At 35.5% G+C, this 21685-nt stretch overlaps 1 protein-coding gene across 1 annotated transcript in view; it reads right to left on the bottom strand.

The window, feature by feature from the left end:
• Positions 1–16195, bottom strand: part of VWDE (von Willebrand factor D and EGF domains) — a gene marked incomplete at both ends in the record, with an annotated part of 36216 nt that extends 20021 nt beyond the window's left edge. The window contains 9 exons of the mRNA XM_084897277.1: positions 306–379; positions 620–837; positions 1074–1218; positions 2280–2369; positions 3030–3277; positions 5292–5357; positions 8538–8769; positions 11568–11752; positions 16129–16195. Of these exons, the coding sequence (XP_084753403.1) occupies positions 306–379; positions 620–837; positions 1074–1218; positions 2280–2369; positions 3030–3277; positions 5292–5357; positions 8538–8769; positions 11568–11752; positions 16129–16195 (1325 nt within the window). The remainder of the gene's footprint in view (positions 1–305; positions 380–619; positions 838–1073; positions 1219–2279; positions 2370–3029; positions 3278–5291; positions 5358–8537; positions 8770–11567; positions 11753–16128) is intronic.
• Positions 16196–21685: the final 5490 nt, after the last annotated feature.

Genomic DNA, 21685 nt, shown 5'->3' on the forward strand with positions numbered 1-21685 from the left:
ATGGAAGAGAAGGAAAGACAGAGAGAAACATCCATGTGAGAGAAGCACATCAATTGGTTGCCTCTTGCATAGGGTCTGGGCTGGGGAGGAACCTGCAACCAAGGACCAAAGTATGTACCCTTGACCGGATTTGAACCTGGAACCCTTTGGTCTGTAGGCCGATGCTCTATCCACAGAGCCAAACCGGTTAGGGCTATACCTTCCTTTTTAATCTTTCAGTGAATAGGACTAAGAAATAATAAAATATTATGATTTTAAAAAAATTCAAAGGAACACAAACTATTAAAAAAAATTAAGGAAATTACCTGCCATCAAATGTAATTATATGTGGGTCAGTAAATGAATAGCAGTAAGCAGTTGGGACATCCTTTACTCTGACCTTAAAAACAAAAATATTTTCAGTAAGTAATATCATTAATGTTATTTATTGATATATAATAAATTGCTTAGCAATCTGGAAAAAAATAGTTATTTTTATCATATTGTTGAAAATAAAATTATTTTAAAATTAAAATAGCATTTAAAATTTTTGAAATGAATAGTTTTCAAGGTATGGTGATAAAATATACATATCATTTTTAAAACTTGAGTTTCGAAGGTATATTTGTGATTTGTCAACCTGGATGCTGTCTGGAGTATAGCTGTTCCATAGGAAATCCTCGTTAACTATAGGTTCCACTATAATGTCTGTAACTCTGTTTCCATCATGGGAGAAATCAGTTACAGCAGTGTAGTAAACAAGAGCATGGCTACAGGTTCCATTAGCGCAGGACGTTGTCTGGAGAAGGTCCACGTGACAGGAAGACAGTGCCAAATTTAAACCTAGCAGGTCTTTACCTATGTTATAAAAAAAAGATACATTGAGGATTTTTCTAAGGATATATACCAACCAAAATATGTAATCAATTGATTAACACAGAACATTTGGTTCAGTGTTATGACTGAGCTATAATTTGATGTAAACATGCAACACAATGAATTATGAGCACACTTCAATGACTTTTTCTAGAGGAAAAAAGCATTAGTTTTTACTTGAAATCTAATAATAAAATTGAATGGATTTAGTGTATTACCTTGATCAACAGTTTTCAGTCTTAATGAGATTTTACATTCCTGATCAAGCTCACTGAATTCAGGACAAACGACAGGAATTGTGCTCTCTATCCTCAACTGATATTCTTTTCCATCTTCTGATATAGTACTCAATTCGGGGTGTAACTGGTACAAGAAAATATGTAAAGCAGTCATGTAAAAATAGGATTTAGTTCTATGATATAATAATTTTGAAAGGTGTTTTTTCTAAAGTAACGGGTAGAAATAACTTAAGCACTGGAATTTTTTAATTACACAAGATCAATTAAAACCAAACCCTTAAAGACATCAGCAACACACAGAAAATTCCATGGAGTTAGCCTAGAAACAGTGCCTGAGGGCTGACTGCGGTTCCTCAGAGTCTGCTGTGTCCTCACCAATGTAGATCCAAAGGTTCTGTGTTTCCAAAGTCTGAGCTCCACTTCCCCTCCCACTCTGACTGTGCTACTCTGACAAGTTAGTTCACTCTTCGCACTCTTTTCCCTGGTCCCTGTTGTGTATAAACGGTCTTTATTCAAGAACAGGCTTTGAACTGGTACTGAATCCTATTCTTACCATCTGTCACTTACCCTTCTTGTTCTTGAACTAGAGATGAGTCCAGCACAAACTCCAGGACTATGGCTGAGACCTCAGAAGGTGCACAGCAGTTGCCTGCCTAGACCTCGTGGTGCTGCCCACTCCTTCTACCACTCTGGATTCCCTGTCATATGCTGGAATAGCTCATCAGTTCTTGAACCCCAGTGCTACCAGTTGTGACCATAGACACTGCCTGTTTGGATAGTGCAATTTTTGCAATTAATAAAGTCTAGATTTCTGGGCCAATTCTACTCTAGCCAGGCTCTAGTCACCTGATCCTGGTACCTGCCTCCCAAAATACATGCTGACTAAATATTGATATTCTAACTTTTACTTACACAATGGAATAAATTATGAGGATAGAACTTGAGTTTTATTTTAATTTGAGCTATTTCTGAAAAAAAAGTAAGTATATTCCAACTTTAGTTCATTAACAGGGTGCCTCAAAATTTGCTCTTTATTAGAATTAATGGGGTTATTATTAAAAAATACAGACTCTGAGGTCCCAATATCTATAACCAGAGGTTCTATAACCAGAATCCCCAAATCAAAGTATGAAAAATACAGTTCCAGAGGAATACTCTTTCTGATCCATCCCTATTGCTACATACCTTAATGCCTGCAAAAAATTCTTGACTTTCAGTAGCTAAACTTTTTACTTGTGGTTTCTCCAAGAAAAAGATAGAAGCTGTACAGAATATCTATAAATAGAGTTAATAAATAATCATTTAGCAATAACGTTATGGAGAAAATATGTGTAAATTATTATGTTTAAGTACTTAATTTCAATTTTTGCTAACACATAAGAGATAATAATTTAAAAACTTGCTTAGCCATTGATATGAGCAGTAGAGTAGTGATGACCTGGAAGGTGAGTAGGGGCTGGGAGAAGGGGAGAAAGGGGTAGAAATGGAAGATATCTGTAATATTATAAACAATAAAAATATTTTTTAAAAACCTTAACATTGAGAAATAATTTTATCTCTATAAAATATTCAAACCTAAATAAATTAAAGTATTGTAGAATTTGTATTTAATATATATTTAAAAGATAAGTGATATAATCATTGAAAAAATGAAAACATTTCTAGAATAAAAATATATCAATTTAAGAAAAAGACTACGTTACAAGGGTTCATTGATAATAATCAGAAAATTGCTAGATTCAGATACTCATAGTTACTAAGATTTCTGACTCATCCAATTATCACTGGATTTGGCACATGAAAATTTTTACCCAGGAAAAAACATTAGTGCTTTATATTATGGGGACAAACACTATTTTTAGGATAGGATTTAAAAATGCAGTTTTGCAATACATTCATGCAAAGTAAAGAAAACCTAACTACTTTTGAACATACCCTATCTCCAAGTCTAAGATTTATGCCATCCAGTTCTAACAGAGAGAATGCCTGAATGGTGGTCTCTTGCTTCAGTTCCTCCCTGACGTCTTGAGAAGAAAGCCTAGACCAAGCTATAATAAATCCCACGGAGTTGTTCGTAGGGGAAACATCAACAGCACACCTACAGAAAACCCTGGACTCAATCAGCTCCACCACTATCTGGGGTCTTCCTGGAGGTGGTGGTGGCAATGAGGCAGACAGCTGTCCTGGTGGGAGAAATGAATAATTTGTAGTTGGACATCTTGAAAAAGAGAGACTGGCTTATGGGAAAAGCTCACAAAGACTGTAACTCAGGATTTTATATTAGAAAATACATTTAGAAAAATATTCTCTAGCAATCAGCAAAATAATACATTCTTATTTTGATCCACAATCACATAAATATTGATAGGGAAATTCTTCAGCATATCAAGCTTATATTAATGTATATTGAATATGTCTACCTAGAAAAGTCAAGCTTTTGAACAAAAAAAGGTAATTTACCTTTTCAGCTATTACCTTTTCTAAAAGATGGAACAAACAAAACAAGGTTTTCTACATTATAATTTTTTAAATATTTTCTGTTTGCTTTTTTTTTCTTTATTGATTAAGGTATTACACGTGTCCTTATCCCCACATTGCTCCTCCCACCCCACCCCCACTCATGCCCCTAGTGTCTGTGTCTATTGGTTAGGCTTATATGCATGCATACAAGTCCTTTGGTTGATCTCTCCTCCTTTACCCCCACCCTCCCCTACCTTTCCTCTGAGGTTTGATAGTCTGATAGATGCTTATCTCTGGATCTGTGCTTATTCATCAGTTTATGTTGTTCATTATATTCCACAAATGAGTTGAGATCATATGATATTTATCTTTCTCTGACTGGCTTATTTTTCTTAGTGTAATGCTCCATCTATGCTGTTGCAAATGGTAACACTTCCTTTTTTTTTTTTTTTTTTTACTGCAGCATAATATTCCATTGTGTATATGTACATACATTATAATTTTTTGTTACAAAAAAAAAACAACTGGTCACCATAATGTAAATTAAATTACTTAACTATTTTACTCTTATAATTTATAACTCAACTTGCTATTACTCTGGGTTGAAAGAGCTGTTCCTTATGGGAGTGATTATACTATCTTAGTGAAATATACCAGTGTTGAAAAATAGTCTTATTCTTTTCTTTCTTTTTTTCTTTTTCTTTTTTTTTTTTTTGGTGTTAAAAATGTTTGAAGATTCCTCCAGGAACTCAGATATTTATCTCTGGACATTTGCAAGATTAAATCTGGGAATCTAAAATGTTCCTAAAAAAGGAGGGAGAGGGATATATGTAATACTTAAAACAATAAAGATTTTTTAAATATAAAAAATAATGAAATGTTCCTAAATAAATTTTTAAATTTGTTCTGTTGTTTTAGAAAAGAGAAAAAATATCTGAGTAATAAATTTTAAAAGTAAGATTTTTTAAATATCCTAAAATGTAGAGATATTTTTCTATGGTATACATGATAATTTTTTATAATTAAAATGTTAGTTTTTAGTTCTGTGATGTCCATTTTGAAAAATTCTGAGAAATTTAACCTAAAGGTGAGGTAGGGAGTGGGGAAACATGTAATTTCAGATATCTTAAAGTGTTATTTTGTTAGATATCACATTACAAAACTCCAATAACAAATTAATCTAAATAATAAATATTTTTTCAAACATTTTAGACATTAAGCCAAATCATCATATTAAAATTTGAAGGAAATAATAGATGACTAATTAGTATATATTCATATTTTAAAAATGTATCTGAGTAAAATTTTCTTCTTAAATAAGCTAGGAAGAAGTTGAATTTATTTTTAAACAGAGAGACTATCTGTAGAAATTATTAGAAATAAGAACTGAAAAATGAGAAAAGTAATTCATGAAAATTAATTTTTTAAAAATATGTCTTTATAAAAGTACAAATAACCAATATAAATATAAAAACTTCAATTGCCAATTTTTCTCATAAAATGACTACCAATATATACACATTTGTAGGGCATGAACATCCCTGTTCTGCATTTTTGCTAACTCAACTGCTGTTTTTTAAATGCATGATAAAGTGATTTTTATTTTTGATATCCACTAGACTGAGGAGTTGTCAAATATTAGCATAAATCAACATCTAAACTAAACCACAAAACTTAAAAGCTTGTTGAAATTATTAGTTTATGAATAAATTATTAAAAATAAAATCTGATACTTACGAACACAGTCACCTTCAATTTCTGTTTCATCAGGGCCACATGGGTTTAATTTTGCACCAGAAATAGCTGTAAAAGGTTGAGGTTTTTAAATTTATCCATTGAGCATAAAGATATAAATATATTTGAAATGACAAATCTTTAGAGAAGTATGTTTTAATACAGACTAAAACTTATTTTATTTTTTCATAATAATTTTTTTTCCCTCTTCAGGATGAAATCATATTGAGATAATTTGGGATTGTATTTAAAACAATTATAACTTACATCGTCTTCTAAATTTTAGTGTGTATTAAATAATAAATTTTATTTATTTTACTATTCTGTTTTATTTTATTTTAATCTTCACCAGAGGATATTTTTTCACTAATTTTAGAAAGAGTGGAAGAGAGAAGGAAAGATAAAGAGAAATATCAATGCTAGAAAACCATATCAATTGGTTGCCTCCTGGAGAAGCCTGCAACAGGTATGTGCCCTTGACTGAAATCGAACACAGGACCCTTTGGTCAGCAGGCTGATGCTCTATCCACTGAGCCAAACTGGCTAGGGCTGGACACTCTCTTCTTTTCCATTGGCCTATTTGTGTATCTTGATGCAAACGCAACACTCTGTAGATTTCTATAGCTTTAGAATAAGTCTCAATCAGATAATGTAAATTAACCAACTTTTTTTCTTGTCAAAGTAGTTTAGGGATATGGGTACTTTCTATTTCCATATAAATTTTAGTATGAACTTGTCAATTCCCATACGAAAATCTTGCTGGGATATTGATTAGGACTGTTTTAGAACTATAAATCATTTTGAAGAGAATTGACATCTTAACATTGACTCTTCATGTCATGAACATGGTTCATTGCTCCATTATTTTAGGACTTCTATAATTTCTGTTAGCAAAATTTTATAGTTTTAACTTTATAGTTCTTGTACATATTTTCCATATTTATTGCTAAATATTTCATATACATGGTGTCCCAAAAATGTATAAACATTTGAACAGCTGATAGATGAATGTTTCTTTCTTTTCAGATTTAACCCCATTGGAAGTCATAATTATTCAAAGTGTGTATACATTTTTGGGGAGACACCCTGTGTTTGGTAATATTATTGATATTTTACATGACATTTCTGATTATTTATTGCTAGTATAAAGAGTTATAAATGATTCTGTAGGTTGACCTTTTTTTCAGTATTGAACTTTTGAAATAGATGATTAAGTAATTTGCATTTATATTCTTGAGGAATGTTATTCCATACTTTTCCTGTAACGCCTATATCTGGTTTTAGTTTCAGAATAATGCTAACCTGACAATAGTTTAGTAGTCACTTCTCTTTATTTCCCTGAAAGAAGTGTATAAAAATTGGTATTTCCTTTTTAAATGTTTAGAAGATTTCCCAAGCCATCTATGTAAGCTTGGGGGGAGTATGGTAGAGTTTTGTTTTAATTTTTAAGACTCTCATGTTCTACTGACTGAGCTAGCCGGGCACTTCCTTAATTTTTAGTAGGATAGATTTTAATTAGAAAAACAGTTTCTTTAATAGGTTATCTAATTTTTTGAGTTAGTTTTGCTTTTCTGTGTATTTCAAGAAATTTGTTCATTTTATTTAAGTTGTCGTATGTATTGGCAGAGTTCTTTACTATATTCTTTTTCATTGTAATATCTGTAGAATCTGTAGTTGTATCTCTCTTATTCCTGATACTGATCTTTTTTTTTTCACAGATAAGATTGGTTAAAGTATTAATTTTATTGAATTTCTCAAAAAACCAACTTTTGATTTTTTTTTTTAATTTTCTGTTTTGTATATTCTGCTTCATTGGCTTTCACTCTGATCATTATTTCCTTTTGTCTGCTTACTCAGGGTCTTATTTGTGCTTCTTCTTCTAGTTCCTTTATGTGTATAGGCTGAGTTTTTTTTTCTGTTTATGACTTTTCTTATTTTTCCAATATAGATATTTGGTGGGTTTTCTTTAAATTAAATTCAAACTTTTGTGATATTCTAACTTTTTAAAATTGGGGCCCAGATGTGATCTATCTTGGTAAATGTTTCATGTGCACTTATAAAAATATTGGTGTTATTTTTTTGTAGAATCTTCTCTAAAGGTCTTGTGGATCATGTTGGCTGATACTTTTTCTATCATGTTTCCCCGAAAATAAGACATCCTCCAAAAATAAGACCTAGCGCATGGAAAGATAAGACATCCCCTGAAAATAAGACCTAGCGCAACTTTGGGAGAAAAAATTAATATAAGACACTGTCTTATTTTCTGGGAAACAGGGTAATTTCCTCTTTTGCTGTTTTTGTTTCTACATATTCAATTAATTATTATCTGATGGGTGTTGATTTCCAACACATTAACTGTAGATTTGTCTATTCTTAAATATCTATGTTTTGCTTCATGTATTTTGATTTTCTGTTTTTAGGTACATAAGGATTTGTAATTGTTATGTCCTGTTGTTGAATTGACCCTTTTATCATTAGAAAATGACCCTTGGTTTTCCAGGTTTGTCTGGGCAGTCTGTAATTGGGCCTTATTTTTTTTTTTTAATCCAATTTGACTTTCAATTGGGTTGTTTATCCTCAAACTCTCAGTATTAATGCCCTCTTCTCAAAAGAGGCTTTCTCTGGTGACACCTCATTATAAATTTCATCTTTTTCTCACCTCAAGTATTCTCATTTACAGAAAATTTTGATCTTTTTATCCATACCATTAATTGCAATTTTTAATTGTATGTATATTCTTTGCCACTGTTTTGCTGTAGCTGTGTTATTTGGGGTTTCCTAGTTTGAAAAATCCAACAACCACAGGATGAAAATGTTCATAGTTGTTACTCTTATTATTATTACTTGCAAGTGTTTGCCTACTTTAATAACAGTGGTTTATACCAGTATGTTCCGGCATTTTCAGTTTCTTACATATGAATTTGCTCTTGATTAGACTGGAGTTGTGGCTTTTGAGGCAAAATATTATTATTGTATGTTAACCTTTGTTATTGCTTTTTATTGTATGTTAATCTTTGATGCTTTCAACTGACTGTTTTAGTATTTTAAGATCTTGGCAAAAAATCCTAAACAAAGCTGGCCAGTTTAAACCAGAAATTTAGCTTCACTGGAGCAATCATGGTAGATCAGATCTCTTGAGCATTGCATTAGCTCCATACAAACCATCTGGAGAATGACATAAACTCATCAACGTACACAAAAAATTGTGCCACGATTACCAGTTCATGTGTATTACCCATGTATTCTTACCTTCTGCACAGTATCCCATACACCCCTGAGTGGGTTGTAGTAAGTACACAAAAAATTGTCCACAGTTTCTGACAGACACTGGGATGTGAAAAAGACAGCAGTCTTTAGTAGCGCTCAGCAAAAATTGCCACGTGGCACAAGCAGTCAGTTGCTTGAGTTCCCCCGGTGCAGGCATTGTTTCTGAATCTCTCAGAGACAGCCAGATTGGAGCCTGTGTTCCACAGTGGTTCATCTTTTGCATCAGAGAAAACAAAAGTTGAAAATTCATTTTATTTTTATACTTGGCAGATAAATCGATTTTACATTTTCTTTAAAACAACTTTTAAAATATTTAATTATCAATCATATTTTAAAAAATCAAATAACCTGTAGTATAAAAGAAAAAGTAACTTTATGGAATAGTACATTTAAAGGTAGATTCCTCATAATTAATATAATTTTATTTGATTTAAATACCTTTATTCGATTTGCTGCATTTGTGTTATCAACAAGAGAAATTCGGTGTCAGATAACTTAGTATATTCTAAGACAATATAAGTCAGTCTGAAATCATCTTAACATATAGCACAAAGATGAACTGACATTGGAGATTTTTTTTGAAAAATTGCTGGAAATAGTATATGTAAGAAGTTAATGTATAGTTCAGGAGGAATCAAAAAATCAGGGGAGAAGAAAGGGGTTGTTTGAAATCTGGTAAAAACAATTGGTTGGCAATTGGGGGGAAATGAAGTTAGTGCCTCACTTGAAGCCGATTATCAAAACCAGTTTCAGATGGAAAACAGAATTAAATAGAAAACTAACCCAGGAAAAATATGAAACTATATGATTTGGGAAAAACTGGGCACTTACTAAAGGCATGACCATGGGCACTAAACACCTTTGCTTTTGTATTAGGTGAATTGTAGTACCCACCTCATACTGCTGTGAAGTGTAAATAAAAAAATGTGTATAGCACAACTTATACACAGTGATGTCTCAATAATTGTTAATGTAATTATTTTCCCATGCTTAAAAGCAAGAAAAATCATAAAGGAATTTTGATAGTTATATTAAATAATAATTTAATAATTATAAGACAAAGGAGTTAAAGAGAAAAAATTACTTAATAGCACTATATTTAGACTGTTATAGCATTTAATTATTATTACCTTACTATATTTCTTATTGTATTTTAACCATTTAATAACCATTTAAAGATCTTAAAATCACAGATGGGGAAAAAAACACAAACATAATTTAAAGAATAAGTACATATGTCTAATGAATACATGAGAATATTTAATACTAGAAAAATACTTTTATTGCCACTAGAATTAAAAATTAGCACATTTTAAAAAAAATTTATGTATTTAAAAAACTCAAAAAGACTGAAATCAAACAATGATTTATATGCACATTTGCTAATTGCATAATTATTTATTATAGCAAAAGTCTGAGTGTACACATATGATCATGGTTTAAATAAATATGGTGAACATGTGACATATTATTTTTAAACTATATAATTTTAGTAATAGGAAAATGTTAATGCTGTAGCTGTAACTGGAAAATAATCGTGTTATGTAACTGAACATATAGCACGAACTTGACAAAACAAAATAGAGGGAACAATAGCAAGATGTTAATGGTAGAATATGTAGGTGGATTATCAATGAATGCTATTCTATTACCTGTCCTTTATTTTCAAAGTTTTTATAATGCACACGAGTTACTTAAAACCTTATAAATATTATAGAAATTTATTTACACAGATTTTTATTGTCCTGTAGACAAAAAGTAAATTCTGTCTGTTCTCCAGCAGAACAGTCTCTAGAGACTGGGCTGGAGGGTGTATGAAAGAATGGGGACAGAGAACACTTCCCCGTGGTGTAACAGCTGATATCCAGGAAAAAAGCCAGTTCTCCTTCACCTTTGTGTGAGGTTTTGGAATCAGTTATAGTTAATTCAGCCAAAGAACTAAAATGTAGAACCAAAAGGACACAAATCTTTAAGGACATAGTGAATTTCCTCAGTTTTTACTTTCAAATTCTGGTTTATTTTTTAGTTTATTGCAAGTGAAATGTCACAAATGTGGCAAGCAAATAAATGAAAAGGAGAAAATAAGACAGCTACAGTGTCACAACTTAAAATTTTAATATCTTTCCTGAGTTTTTCTCATATTAGTTACATGCTTAAAAGGGAAAATAATTCCTGTTTCTTCATAGTTCACAAAATGTAAGTTACAATAAGGAGAAGGAGCCTCTATTTAAGACTGACAGGAACAGAAGCAGGTTTGGGGTTACTTGTATTTAAGTACATGAGTATTGGAGAATGACGACTATGATCAAAACGTGGCTGGCTGACCTGCTAGCTGGGTGACTCTAGGAGTGTTATGTCTAAGAATATATGTGTCCTGTACTGTATGATGCAAATAACAATGATTGACTGTATTCTAGAATTGCTGTAAAAATTATATAAGATGCTGTAGGTAAAATCACTTGGTGGACTGCATGAGCATAGCATAAAGTATTACTATCTTTATTACATAACTAGGGGCCCAGTGCACAAAATTTGTGCACAGAGTGGGGGTTCCCTCAGCCCAGCCTACCCCCTAGATCTTATCTGGGTAGCTAATGGGCTGTGGGAGATGCAGCAAGTGCTGTCAAAACAAGTGAAACTCACAAGAACATTGTAACTATGGTGACCACTACCTTGTTTACCTCTAGCTATAAAATAAAGGCTCAGCTTGCCATCTGGATCTTTCTCTGTGGCCTTAGCCAGGCACAGATCTCTTTGTCTGTCTTTTCTAAATCGTTCGCCGTCTCCTCCCGCCTCCCCCCACCAAAAAAAAAAAATATCAGTTTCACCGAACCCTTGGCTATGCTGGCATGGCACAAGGGAACATGTAACACTTCAGATTAATTCAATCTTGACACCAAATTAAAATAATAATTCAGCATTGGAAATAAATGGGTGCAATAAGATTCAATCCTATCATGGAAAAAAAATATGTAAGAACAAGCACATACAGTTCTTAGTGAGTTGGAATACCTCGACACATTTGGTTGGCATCTCAGCAGGTCTGTCAAAGATGACAAATCGATACCATCCAGCAGCAAGGGAATGGTCACATATCAGGTCTTGAGGGGCTGACTGCTGGAGGAACAATGAGTCAAAATGGACACTTCTGTGAGGGCTCTGAAGTAACCGGTGTCCCCCTGGAGAGCACTCCTGAGCTAGGTTGGAAAGATAAGTGTTTTTATGTAAGTGTGGTCTTCGTTAAAATAGTTCAATTAATAGTTGACTATTGAAGTCATTTTTTATTACTAAGCACAGGAAAGGATAGACAGGAACAGTTTTAAGGGAGGAACAAGAAAAGACCAAGGAGAAAGGAAGAGTTTTTTAGTTATATTAGAGAAATCATTTTCTGAGCAGCAGGTGGCCTCGAAGATACCTTTTCTCTCAAACCCACTAAGAGAGAACAGAAAGCTCCTATTCACAGCATAGAGGAGGCAGCTGAAACAGAATAATTTGAGAAATACAGATCTTCTTTGAGGCTCCTGATTCCCAAATAAGAAACACAGAAATTTTCTTTATTTGGATACCAGAGTATCTTGTTGACACTGTAGGTAGAAAATCTCCAAACATTAAATATTATATTTGTTGAAGGAAAACACTATAATAAAGACGATATCTATGAAATAGAAATGTGAAAGAAAAACTCAGTCATTATTAAAGTATTCACTGTGAAAAAAATGATCTAACTGAATAAAACTCTATTATATAATTTCATGCTACAGAAGTGTTTATAAAACAACATCAGTTTTTGAACTTAATAAGTAGCACAAAAAACTAGAGATATTAACTCGCAAGTAAATCTCACAAGTATAGCTTATAAAAATTATTATAATTTCCTTCCTTGTTATTTGCTTGTATAACAAACTTTATGAAAGGCATTGTCTTTAAAGATAAAATTTCTCCCTAAATAACTTTTTTAGTAAAATATTTTAGAAATGAGTCCAAAAGTTCCTCTTCTTTTTTGTATCTTGCTCCGCCAGTTTTAAATTTCCCAAGAAAATTTTGGTCTAAAAGGCTCTCATGGCTTTGATAATCTCAATCTGCTAACATAAATATTTTATAAAGTGTGTGTGGATAGAAATCAGGGGATATGCTGTATATGTAACTTTGAAATAGTTCTAAGACTTGTCAGTACCATCTTGTCAATACCAGAATTTTGCTCCTGGTTAGAAACTAAGGAAGATGTTTAAACAGATATTACTGGCGAGGTTTGCATGAATTATTGAAATATTTCTCTGATCTTGCAATAGAATTTTGTGTTGGTGAAAAAGTCAATACCTCCATCTTTATTTTGTGTAGTGTTTCTCCTTCCTAAGTGCTTCTGTAGTTCCCACATGTTCTCTGATTTTGCAGTTTTAAAGAATTATTTTCTAATGCAAAGTTAAAAATGTGATAGATGTAGTAATGACGTATGATACCAATAACACTAAAAATACATAGTATTTAAACAGGAATATATGTTTGTTTTTGTTTAATATTTATTTAGAGGAAACTTCTTAATTTATATAATTAAGAATAGCTTATATTTTAAACTAGTGGCCTGGTGCACAGATTTGTGTACTGGTGGGGTCCCTCTGCCTGGATTGGGCAGAAACCAGCTGTCCAACACCCCCTGAGGGTCCCAGATTGTGAGAGGGTGCAGGCCAGGCTAAGGGACCCCACGGGTGTATGATCGGGGCCATGGAGGGACCTCAGGAGGGCTCTAGGTGTGTCCAGCCCTGTCTCACCCAGTTCCAATCGGCCGGACTCCACCAGCAAGCTAACCTACAGGTTGGAGCATCTGCCCCCTGGTAGTCAGAGTGTGTCATAGAGACTGGCCAAATGGTTAGAGGAACAATTAGCATATTAGGCTTTTATATAGAGAGATTGGTTATGTCATAATCCACTCCTCCCACCCCACCAAATCTCCTTTAAAAAAAAAATTTATTGATTTTTTACACAGAGGAAGAGAGCAGAATAGAGAGCTAGAAACATCGATGAGAGAGAATCATGGACCAGCTGACTCCTGCACACCCCTTACCGGGGATGTGCCCGCAACCAAGGTACATGCTCTTGACCGGAATCGAACCTGGGACCTTTCAGTCTGCAGGCCAATGCTCTATCCACTGAGCCAAACTGGTCTTGGCCAAATCACCTTTTAATATTTTTAAATTTTACTTGCAATAAGCAAGCCACACTCTTAAAAACTTCATCACAACTTTAACTTTAGAATGTAAGATATAGTTAACTAAATTATGAGGATTGTTTAGGCTCCCATTTGAGAGTTTGAGGGTTTAGCTCAAGTACTAAAAGAACAGGTTTATAAGCACATCTCATCTACCAGTCAATTTCATAACACGAATGATGTGTAGAACTTTCAAGCAAACTCCTAATATAATATTTCCCTCAAAACAAAAGTATATATAAAATAAAAATTAAAATTTACATTTCTATTTGTTCTACCTTCTTCCTAAAATTATTTATTTATTTATTATTTTTTAAAATATATTTTATTGATTTTTTACAGAGAGGAAGGGAGAGGAATTGTGAGCTAGAAGCATCGATGAGAGAGAAACATTGACCAGCTGCCACCGGGGATGTGCCCGCAACCAATGTACATGCCCTTGACCAGAATCGAACCTGGGACCCTTCAGTCCGCAGACCAATGCTCTATCCACTTGAGCCAAACGGGTTCAGCTTCCTAAGATAATTTAAAGCAGCTAAGTATTATATAATAGAATCTGCAATACTTGGATTTCAAATACTTTGGGAGAATGTGTCAAGTTATAAATAATAGATATATAATAATACAATATGCACTTGGTTTTCAAGTTTTGTTTGTAGATACAAGGTAACTTGTATTATATTGTTTTCTGGTTTAATACAATGGCCAAGTCTAGCATTTCTTAAAGATTCATAATTGTTTGATAAATATGTTAAAAATAATTAAATTCTTCAAGAGATGAATATGCTTAACACCAAAAGAGAGGAACTTTATAATATCTGAGGTTGTAATTATATAAAATCTTTGGTATATTGATTGCCCTATATTAATTTAGAATATTTGTGAACTTTTAAGTCTTACAACCTCCCCAAAGATGTGGGGAAGAGAAAAACTACCTTGAAGCTCCAAAATCAAGGATAAATAAAAAACTATTAAGCTTCTGGCTTTCAAAATAGGATTATGGTTTCTGCAACAATACGAAAGTTTGGAAAGCAATGTCCAATAGAGAGGTATTGATTTGCTAAATCTATTTTGCTTTCTTACCACAATTCTGAATCACACACACAGTATTCCCATAAGGGAAGACGATCGTTAATTCTAGACTCTCATCCTCATATTGCACTTCTACCCAAGACTGAAGGCCTCCAAACAAATGTCTCACCAATAACCCCCTCCTGTCTTTCCATCTACAAACAGTGAGGGCTCATCTGAGGCTGAAAAAACAGGCTTATCCAGAGAGAGTTTGCCACCAGCATACCTCAACTGGGGCTTCACCCGAGGCTTTCCCATCCATAGGCTGTCTGGCCTTGAAAGTGACTTTTAACTTCTCTGAACTTCAGGGATAATCATCGTCATCATTATCATCATCATCATCATCATCAACAAACAGGGTGCTGTAACGTTCAGTCGATTAGTCACAACCTACAGCTCCCACATCCTTAGGTGCCACCAGGAAGACACTGCAGGACAGGCGTTGTTCATGGCCAGAGGAGTTGGTTTCAGGACTGGGTCAGATCTGCTCCTGGCTTCAGAGCACCGCTGTTGGGATGGTTGGTGGGAAGGTTGGCGCCAATTCAGAGGCCAACAGGAATCCCCACTTTGGGGTGTGGGGAAGAAGGAGAATTTATTTTGGCAACCGCAGCACGGGTCTGCTCTGCCCTACTCCTGCCAGAGGCCTTGGATGTTTCAGCTCCAGCTGGGAAGCGCTTCAGTCTTTGGACTTGGGTCTTCGGTGGAAAGCCTATTTTGTTTTAATATCAGTGTATTTTAAACTTTTCTTTGTCGTGGATAAAGAAGTGGGAGTCGCTATTTCTATAGAGATCTCTTACTGGTACAGTAGCAAAACGGATTCTAACAGCTATACAAAAATATCACCACCAAACTTAAGTTGTTGATTTTTGATAGGAATAAGGTGTTTATTAATTATTCCCGGCTGTGGGATGGAAGTGGGATAGAAATCGCGCAGTTTAGAGCTGAACTCTCTTCTGAACATTCCCATCCAATGCTGCTAGGATACCTGACAAGCCTGGGGAAAGTTTCTCACATTAAATTAAAGGGACTTTACGGAGCAAGATATCAACAGGAAGCAAACAAAGGAACCAAATCAGAGCCGGGGATCTTAAAGCAGCAGAGGAGACAACCACCTCCCAAGGATTACTAACCAACACCCAGGCTGTAAATGACCAAAGACAGCAGATGGACAGCGGAAGTCGGCGAGGGACAAATACCGATACAGCCATAAATGTGCACGGATTTCCCACGTGCCACGGGGAAGCCCCCTCCCCAGAGGTCCAGACAGCGCCCCTGCGCTCCTGTCCGCCCGCGCCCTACCTGGCTGACCATTCCCCGCCTCAAGGAGCATCAGTGCCAGCGCCAGCGCCCAAGCTCCGCCAGGCATCACTGCTGCCACAGCAGGGACAAAAGCCCTGCAGAACCCCCGCTGTGGGTGCGGGGAGGATGGGACACCCCCGCAGGTGTTGCTTAGTCTGTTTCTCCTCCTCGGCTTTCAGGGTCCCTGCTTGTCCTCGCTTTTGGGGTGCAGCCGACCTTTTCAGGGACTGAGGCGCGACCCTGGTGACTCCTCCCTCCAAGCCCAGCCACCTGCCCAGAAGCCACGCCCCACCTACCCCCCCGCGGGTCCCTGCGGTGGGATCTCAGGTGCCTGCAGCAAGCAGGACACACCCCAGGGACAAGCTCCCGGGATATACGTGGCACCTCGTGTCTCGCTGTTGGAACAAATGCTTTAGGAAAACGTGATAATCCTAGGAACTGCTCAGATGGACCTCCAATAAGAGAAGTTTTATCTGCTAATCCAGCTGCTTGTTTGCTATTTGCTCCCCAAAGGCGAACATTCTCAGAAGTCGCCTCAGAGATGAAGAGTGGGAGGAGCCAGTAGAGAGTGTTGCAACCATAGCCCTTCTCTCCCTTTACTTCTGTGCCAGCTTAGGAAGGGAGATATTTAGATATTTACCAAACACATGGTGTCAGTCATCGTGTATTACTGAGCAGTGATGCCCAGAGCTCCATTAGTGGGCCAGAGGTGACCAGGGACTCAGAATCCTTTAGCACATGGCCACATGACTCCCAGGGTTGCATTGGGGATGGTCTCCAATCTGAAGTTGTCTTCAGATGTGTAGTGGTCTCTGCAGAGGGAGCCCCTACCATAAAAAAAGCAAACAAAAAAACAACCCCCCCCCCCCCCCGCACACACACACACATGGATTCTGCATTATGTTATTAAATAAACTTCACCTAGTTTTTCTCTGGCGGTCTCCTTTTAGTGCCCCTTATTCACTTTTCCCGCAGAGTCTAAGGGGTCAACAGAGGTAGTCCTGGACACTTGGGTGCCAGGGTTCAGGACAGAGTTCCACCTATAGATTTGGAGGATTGAGGCTTGGAGTGGGCACCATGGTGCTAAAGACAGGAGGTACCCAAACACATACATGAGTTACTTTAAAAATCACTTATAATTACGTTATTTGAAAGAGAAATTGCCATTTAAAATTTAAAAACCTGTTTCCAAAAATAGAAGCATTAACCCATCCTGGGGGAAAAATTATTCATGATGCACAAAACTTGGGTGGATCTTTTACACACAGAGAAGGATGTACCCTTTTCAGCATTGTCCTGTTACAGTATGCAGTATAATGTAGAGTGCTCCTACTGAAAAACACACTTATGTAACATCTGCATTCCTTGGCCTGTGTATGGTTTACTAGGTGAAAGTCCTGCTCTTTCCCTATGCATCTTTTTGAGGGGATTCATAGAAATAGTATTGGGATAGAGGATGATGTGAGGCTCAATACTTTTGCTGCAAAAATGAATGTTGTGGCTCTGGCTCTGAATCTATATTGGGGAAGGCATTGCTCCCAGACAGAAACACTAAATGAAACAGACATCTCATTGTCAACAACAGAACATTCCTTTTTGTTAAAGAGGAGTTAACTGAGAATTTTATAATGTTTACTGTCTTTAGAAAATAATATGGATAAGATGGAAGAGGGGCACTGCATGCCTGGCATGATTGCTGGTTATGAGAATGAATCTTTCTGTATCACTGTTTATAGCCGAATTATTCAAAATAGCTACAACGTGGAAGAAACCTAATAAAAGATGGTGTATACATACAATGGAATATTATTCAGCTTTCAAAGGTAAGGAAATTCTGGTACAAACTACAGATGTGAATAAATCCTGCAGACATGCTAAGTGAAATAAGCCAGACACACAAAGGCAAATACTGTGTGATTCTATTTAAATGAAGTACCTGGAGCAGTCAAGTTCATAGACAGAAAATAGAATGGTGGTTGCCAAGGACTGGGGGAGGGACATTGATAAAGTTACGTTATGTATATTTTGCCACGATAGGGGAATTTTTTTAAAAAAAATCTTTCATCCATCAGCTAGAAAGCAAGCCCTTTATATAAACAGATCTCAACATCATTGATTCCAAAGAGACTCCTTGGAAATGTTTGGTTGAGTAGAAAGGCTTAACCCCTGATTAAATTTACTTTTGGAGATAAATTCATAATCAGAGAGGTTGATAAACTAATCACTATCAATCATCCATGCAAAACTACACAGATTGCAACATAGTGACATAAGCCTTCTCAGCTAAGCTATTTTCCTATCTTATAACTCCGAATATTTTTGCAGAAGGCTGAGAAGTTACTTTTCAGAGATATTGTTTCTGTCATTTTTATACAATAAAAGCAACTTTAAAGATTGGTATTTTAATAAATTGTTTCAACTTAATATTTTTCACAATGTGATTTAAAATTAGATTAAAATACTAAAATTCCTTTGAATGGAGTTGGAAAAAGTGTATTATTTTCCCATTCAACTTCCATCCATAGACATATAATAAGCAATACTGTTTGCATCTTAAATATATATTATAAAATACCTTTATAATGGAAATGGCAGGCTTGTAAGAGTCATGATTATACCTAACTGTTATTTGAATTCTTCTAGAAGCCTTCAATAAAATATTGTAGCAGGTGGTAAAGTTCTGTGACATTCCTATTTTTGTTTATATTATTTATGTTACCATCCTCTTCTAAACCATAAATCATTTTGAGCCTTACCTTGTAATTATACCTTGAAATATATAGTTAGTTAAATTCTATAACTGTAGTAGGAATGTTTAATACTATTGGAGTAGTAATGTTATTATTTAGGACATGAATAGTTAGATTTACAAAATAATCTAATAGATGTTTTTGTTCAACTTTCTCAAGTGCCTACCCTAATCCAATTTGAAATAACTCTGAATTTTACTAGATGCAAACTCATTTTTTAAAAATAGCTTATGTGATTTATATAACAAAATTTACCTGTTTACAGTGTATAATTCAATGAATAGTTGCATATTTATAGAAATGTAAAGACATTACCATAACCTAATTTTAGAACATTTTCATCACTGTAAAGATAGACCTCTCATGCCAGCTTACAGTCTCTTTCCATTCCAACCTCCAGTATTAAGCAACCTATAATCCTTTATCCCTCTATATTATTTGTAGATCCATCACAGATAATTAAGAGGTGGCATGTATTATTTACTTGCCTTGCACATAGTGGATTTCTTTCTTCCTTAATGTTTAAATATATAGTCTTACTTTTGTTTTATTGAAACATTTTAAACCTACCTTAAAAATTTCAGTGTTGCCTTACCTGCATAATAATAAAAATAGTAAGATAGATACTCTAGTTATATCTGCATAAACATAACTTGGAGCTGAAGAAGTCATCTAGATCAATGGTTTTTGAGCTTATTTGAGACAATTTATTCAAAGAAAATAGTATGTATCAAAGGCTTTGACTAAAGTGGGAGTGGAAGTTCTGGAGCCCTCTCCACCAGTGAAATAAACTTCGCAATAACATATTGTCTTTGATTTGGGAAGAGAGCTGGGCTGATCATGTAGCAATTAAGCACGCAGACTTCGTGGTTGGGCAGATCTGTTCTAGAAATCCCGGTTGTGGCCACCATTATGCCTAAGCGTTCTTTGTAATACAAGAAGGTGTATGCATTTAACATAGGACTGTGGGGAGGATTAAAAGGCATAGTGAATGGAAAGCATTTAGCCCATTGTAGCACATAGTATTCACTTGATAAATGGAGCTATTATTAAGTTTTAGACTGTAATGAAAGTTTTGATATGTGGTATTAAGAAAATACAGGACTGCCCTAGCTGGTTTGGCTCAGTGGTTAAAGCATTGGCCTGCGGACTGAAGGGTCCCTGGTTCAATTCCAGTCACATGCCTGGGCACATGCATGGGTTGTGGGTTTGACCCCTCCCCCAGGGGGTCAAGGGCATGCGGGAGTCAGCCAATCAGTGATTCTCTCTCATCTGTCCCTCTATCTTCCTCTCTGAAATCTATAAAAAAAGAAAAAGAAAATACAGGGCTGATGAGCCGTCATTTGGTAAGCATGACTATGCATTTTTGTCTCTCTGGATCTATAGAATAAATATGTTTAAAATATTACACAAATGTAACAAATCAGAATTGTTTAGTTCCATAAGTTTTCAATCAAGAATAAAGACAACAATGTGAGCGCTTATGGTAGTTTGAAAGGAGGGATGGGATGAGACTGTGGCTCTCTACATGTGTAACTGACAATTTATGTGCAACCAAGTCATGAAAGGGAGCCTACCTGTTAGGTGACAGTGAAACATTACGTATCTGAGTTTTAGCCTTAAAATTGTGACACTTAATCTGGATGAGAAAGAGACTACACCTCAGAAGAAGCAAACAGATGACTATAATTCACTGCAAAAGGAGATCGAAAAAAGAACATGTTTTGAAAACATGGCTTATTGTAAATTATGTCGTTTTGAACTATGGTTTTAATGAGAGACTTCCAATGTACTTTGAAAAGACCTCTTTCTTCCCCTTTAACTACCAAAGCAAATCCCCAGTCTTGCTTCTGAGTTTCCTGTCTGTTACTTTTTAGAGCCACAATTGCTTCTGTGAGTGGCAGTTTCAACTTCAGGCAGTAATGAAATAGGCATGTGCACTAATACACTGTAATAAAAGGATTTTGTAGATGAAAGAGGACCATGTCTGAATTAAATGAAGAAAGGTTTCAGAAAACAAATCACTATGTTCAGTTTTCACTTCTTAAAATCAAGTGCATAGCAGGATAATATAAAATATGAAGATTCCTGGAAGTTCTTGGCAGAAACATCTTTTTTAAGATCCTCTTTAAACCTGATTATTTAAACAGTGGTCAGCTTATTTTAATCAATAGCATGACTTACTCCTAATGATAATCTCTAAAAACAATAGAGTCAGTATCAAATTGGCAGCACAGTTTAATTATAATATCTATTTTTAAATATGTTTTACTGATTTTTTTTTACAGAGAAGAAGGGAGAGGGATAGAGAGTTAGAAACGTTGATGAGAGAGAAACATCCATCAGCTGCCTCCTGCACACCCCCTACTGGGGCTGTGCCCGCACCCAAGGTACATGCCCTGCACATTTCCGTCACAGGGACAGTGTTGTCAGCTTGTGTGCTGCTCCTCCCTGTGACGGAAATGCGCAGGCCCGGTAGCCTTGCCAGCCTGTACACTCCCCGTTTCTCGCACTGGCATTCTCATAGCTCCATGCACTTAGGTTGCTCACAGCTCCTATCTCTACCCATAAAGGTCTTACATCCTCATCTGCCTACCCACCAAACTGTGAGGTCCTTGAAAGTAATGATTGTGTGGATCACCTTGCTACCTTGTAGAGGATGGCTCTGTGCCTGAGGCATTGATGGCACTTGGAAAGTACTTGCCGGAATAAATTGAATACTGTAGAGGTATGCCTGGCCTTTGTAGCTCAGTGGCTGAGAGTTGACCTACAAGCCAGGAGATCATCCTGGTCAGGGCACATGCCCG

Source organism: Pipistrellus hanaki (genome assembly GCF_964339955.1).
Source record: "Pipistrellus hanaki genome assembly, chromosome: 10".
Lineage (NCBI taxonomy): Eukaryota > Metazoa > Chordata > Mammalia > Chiroptera > Vespertilionidae > Pipistrellus > Pipistrellus hanaki.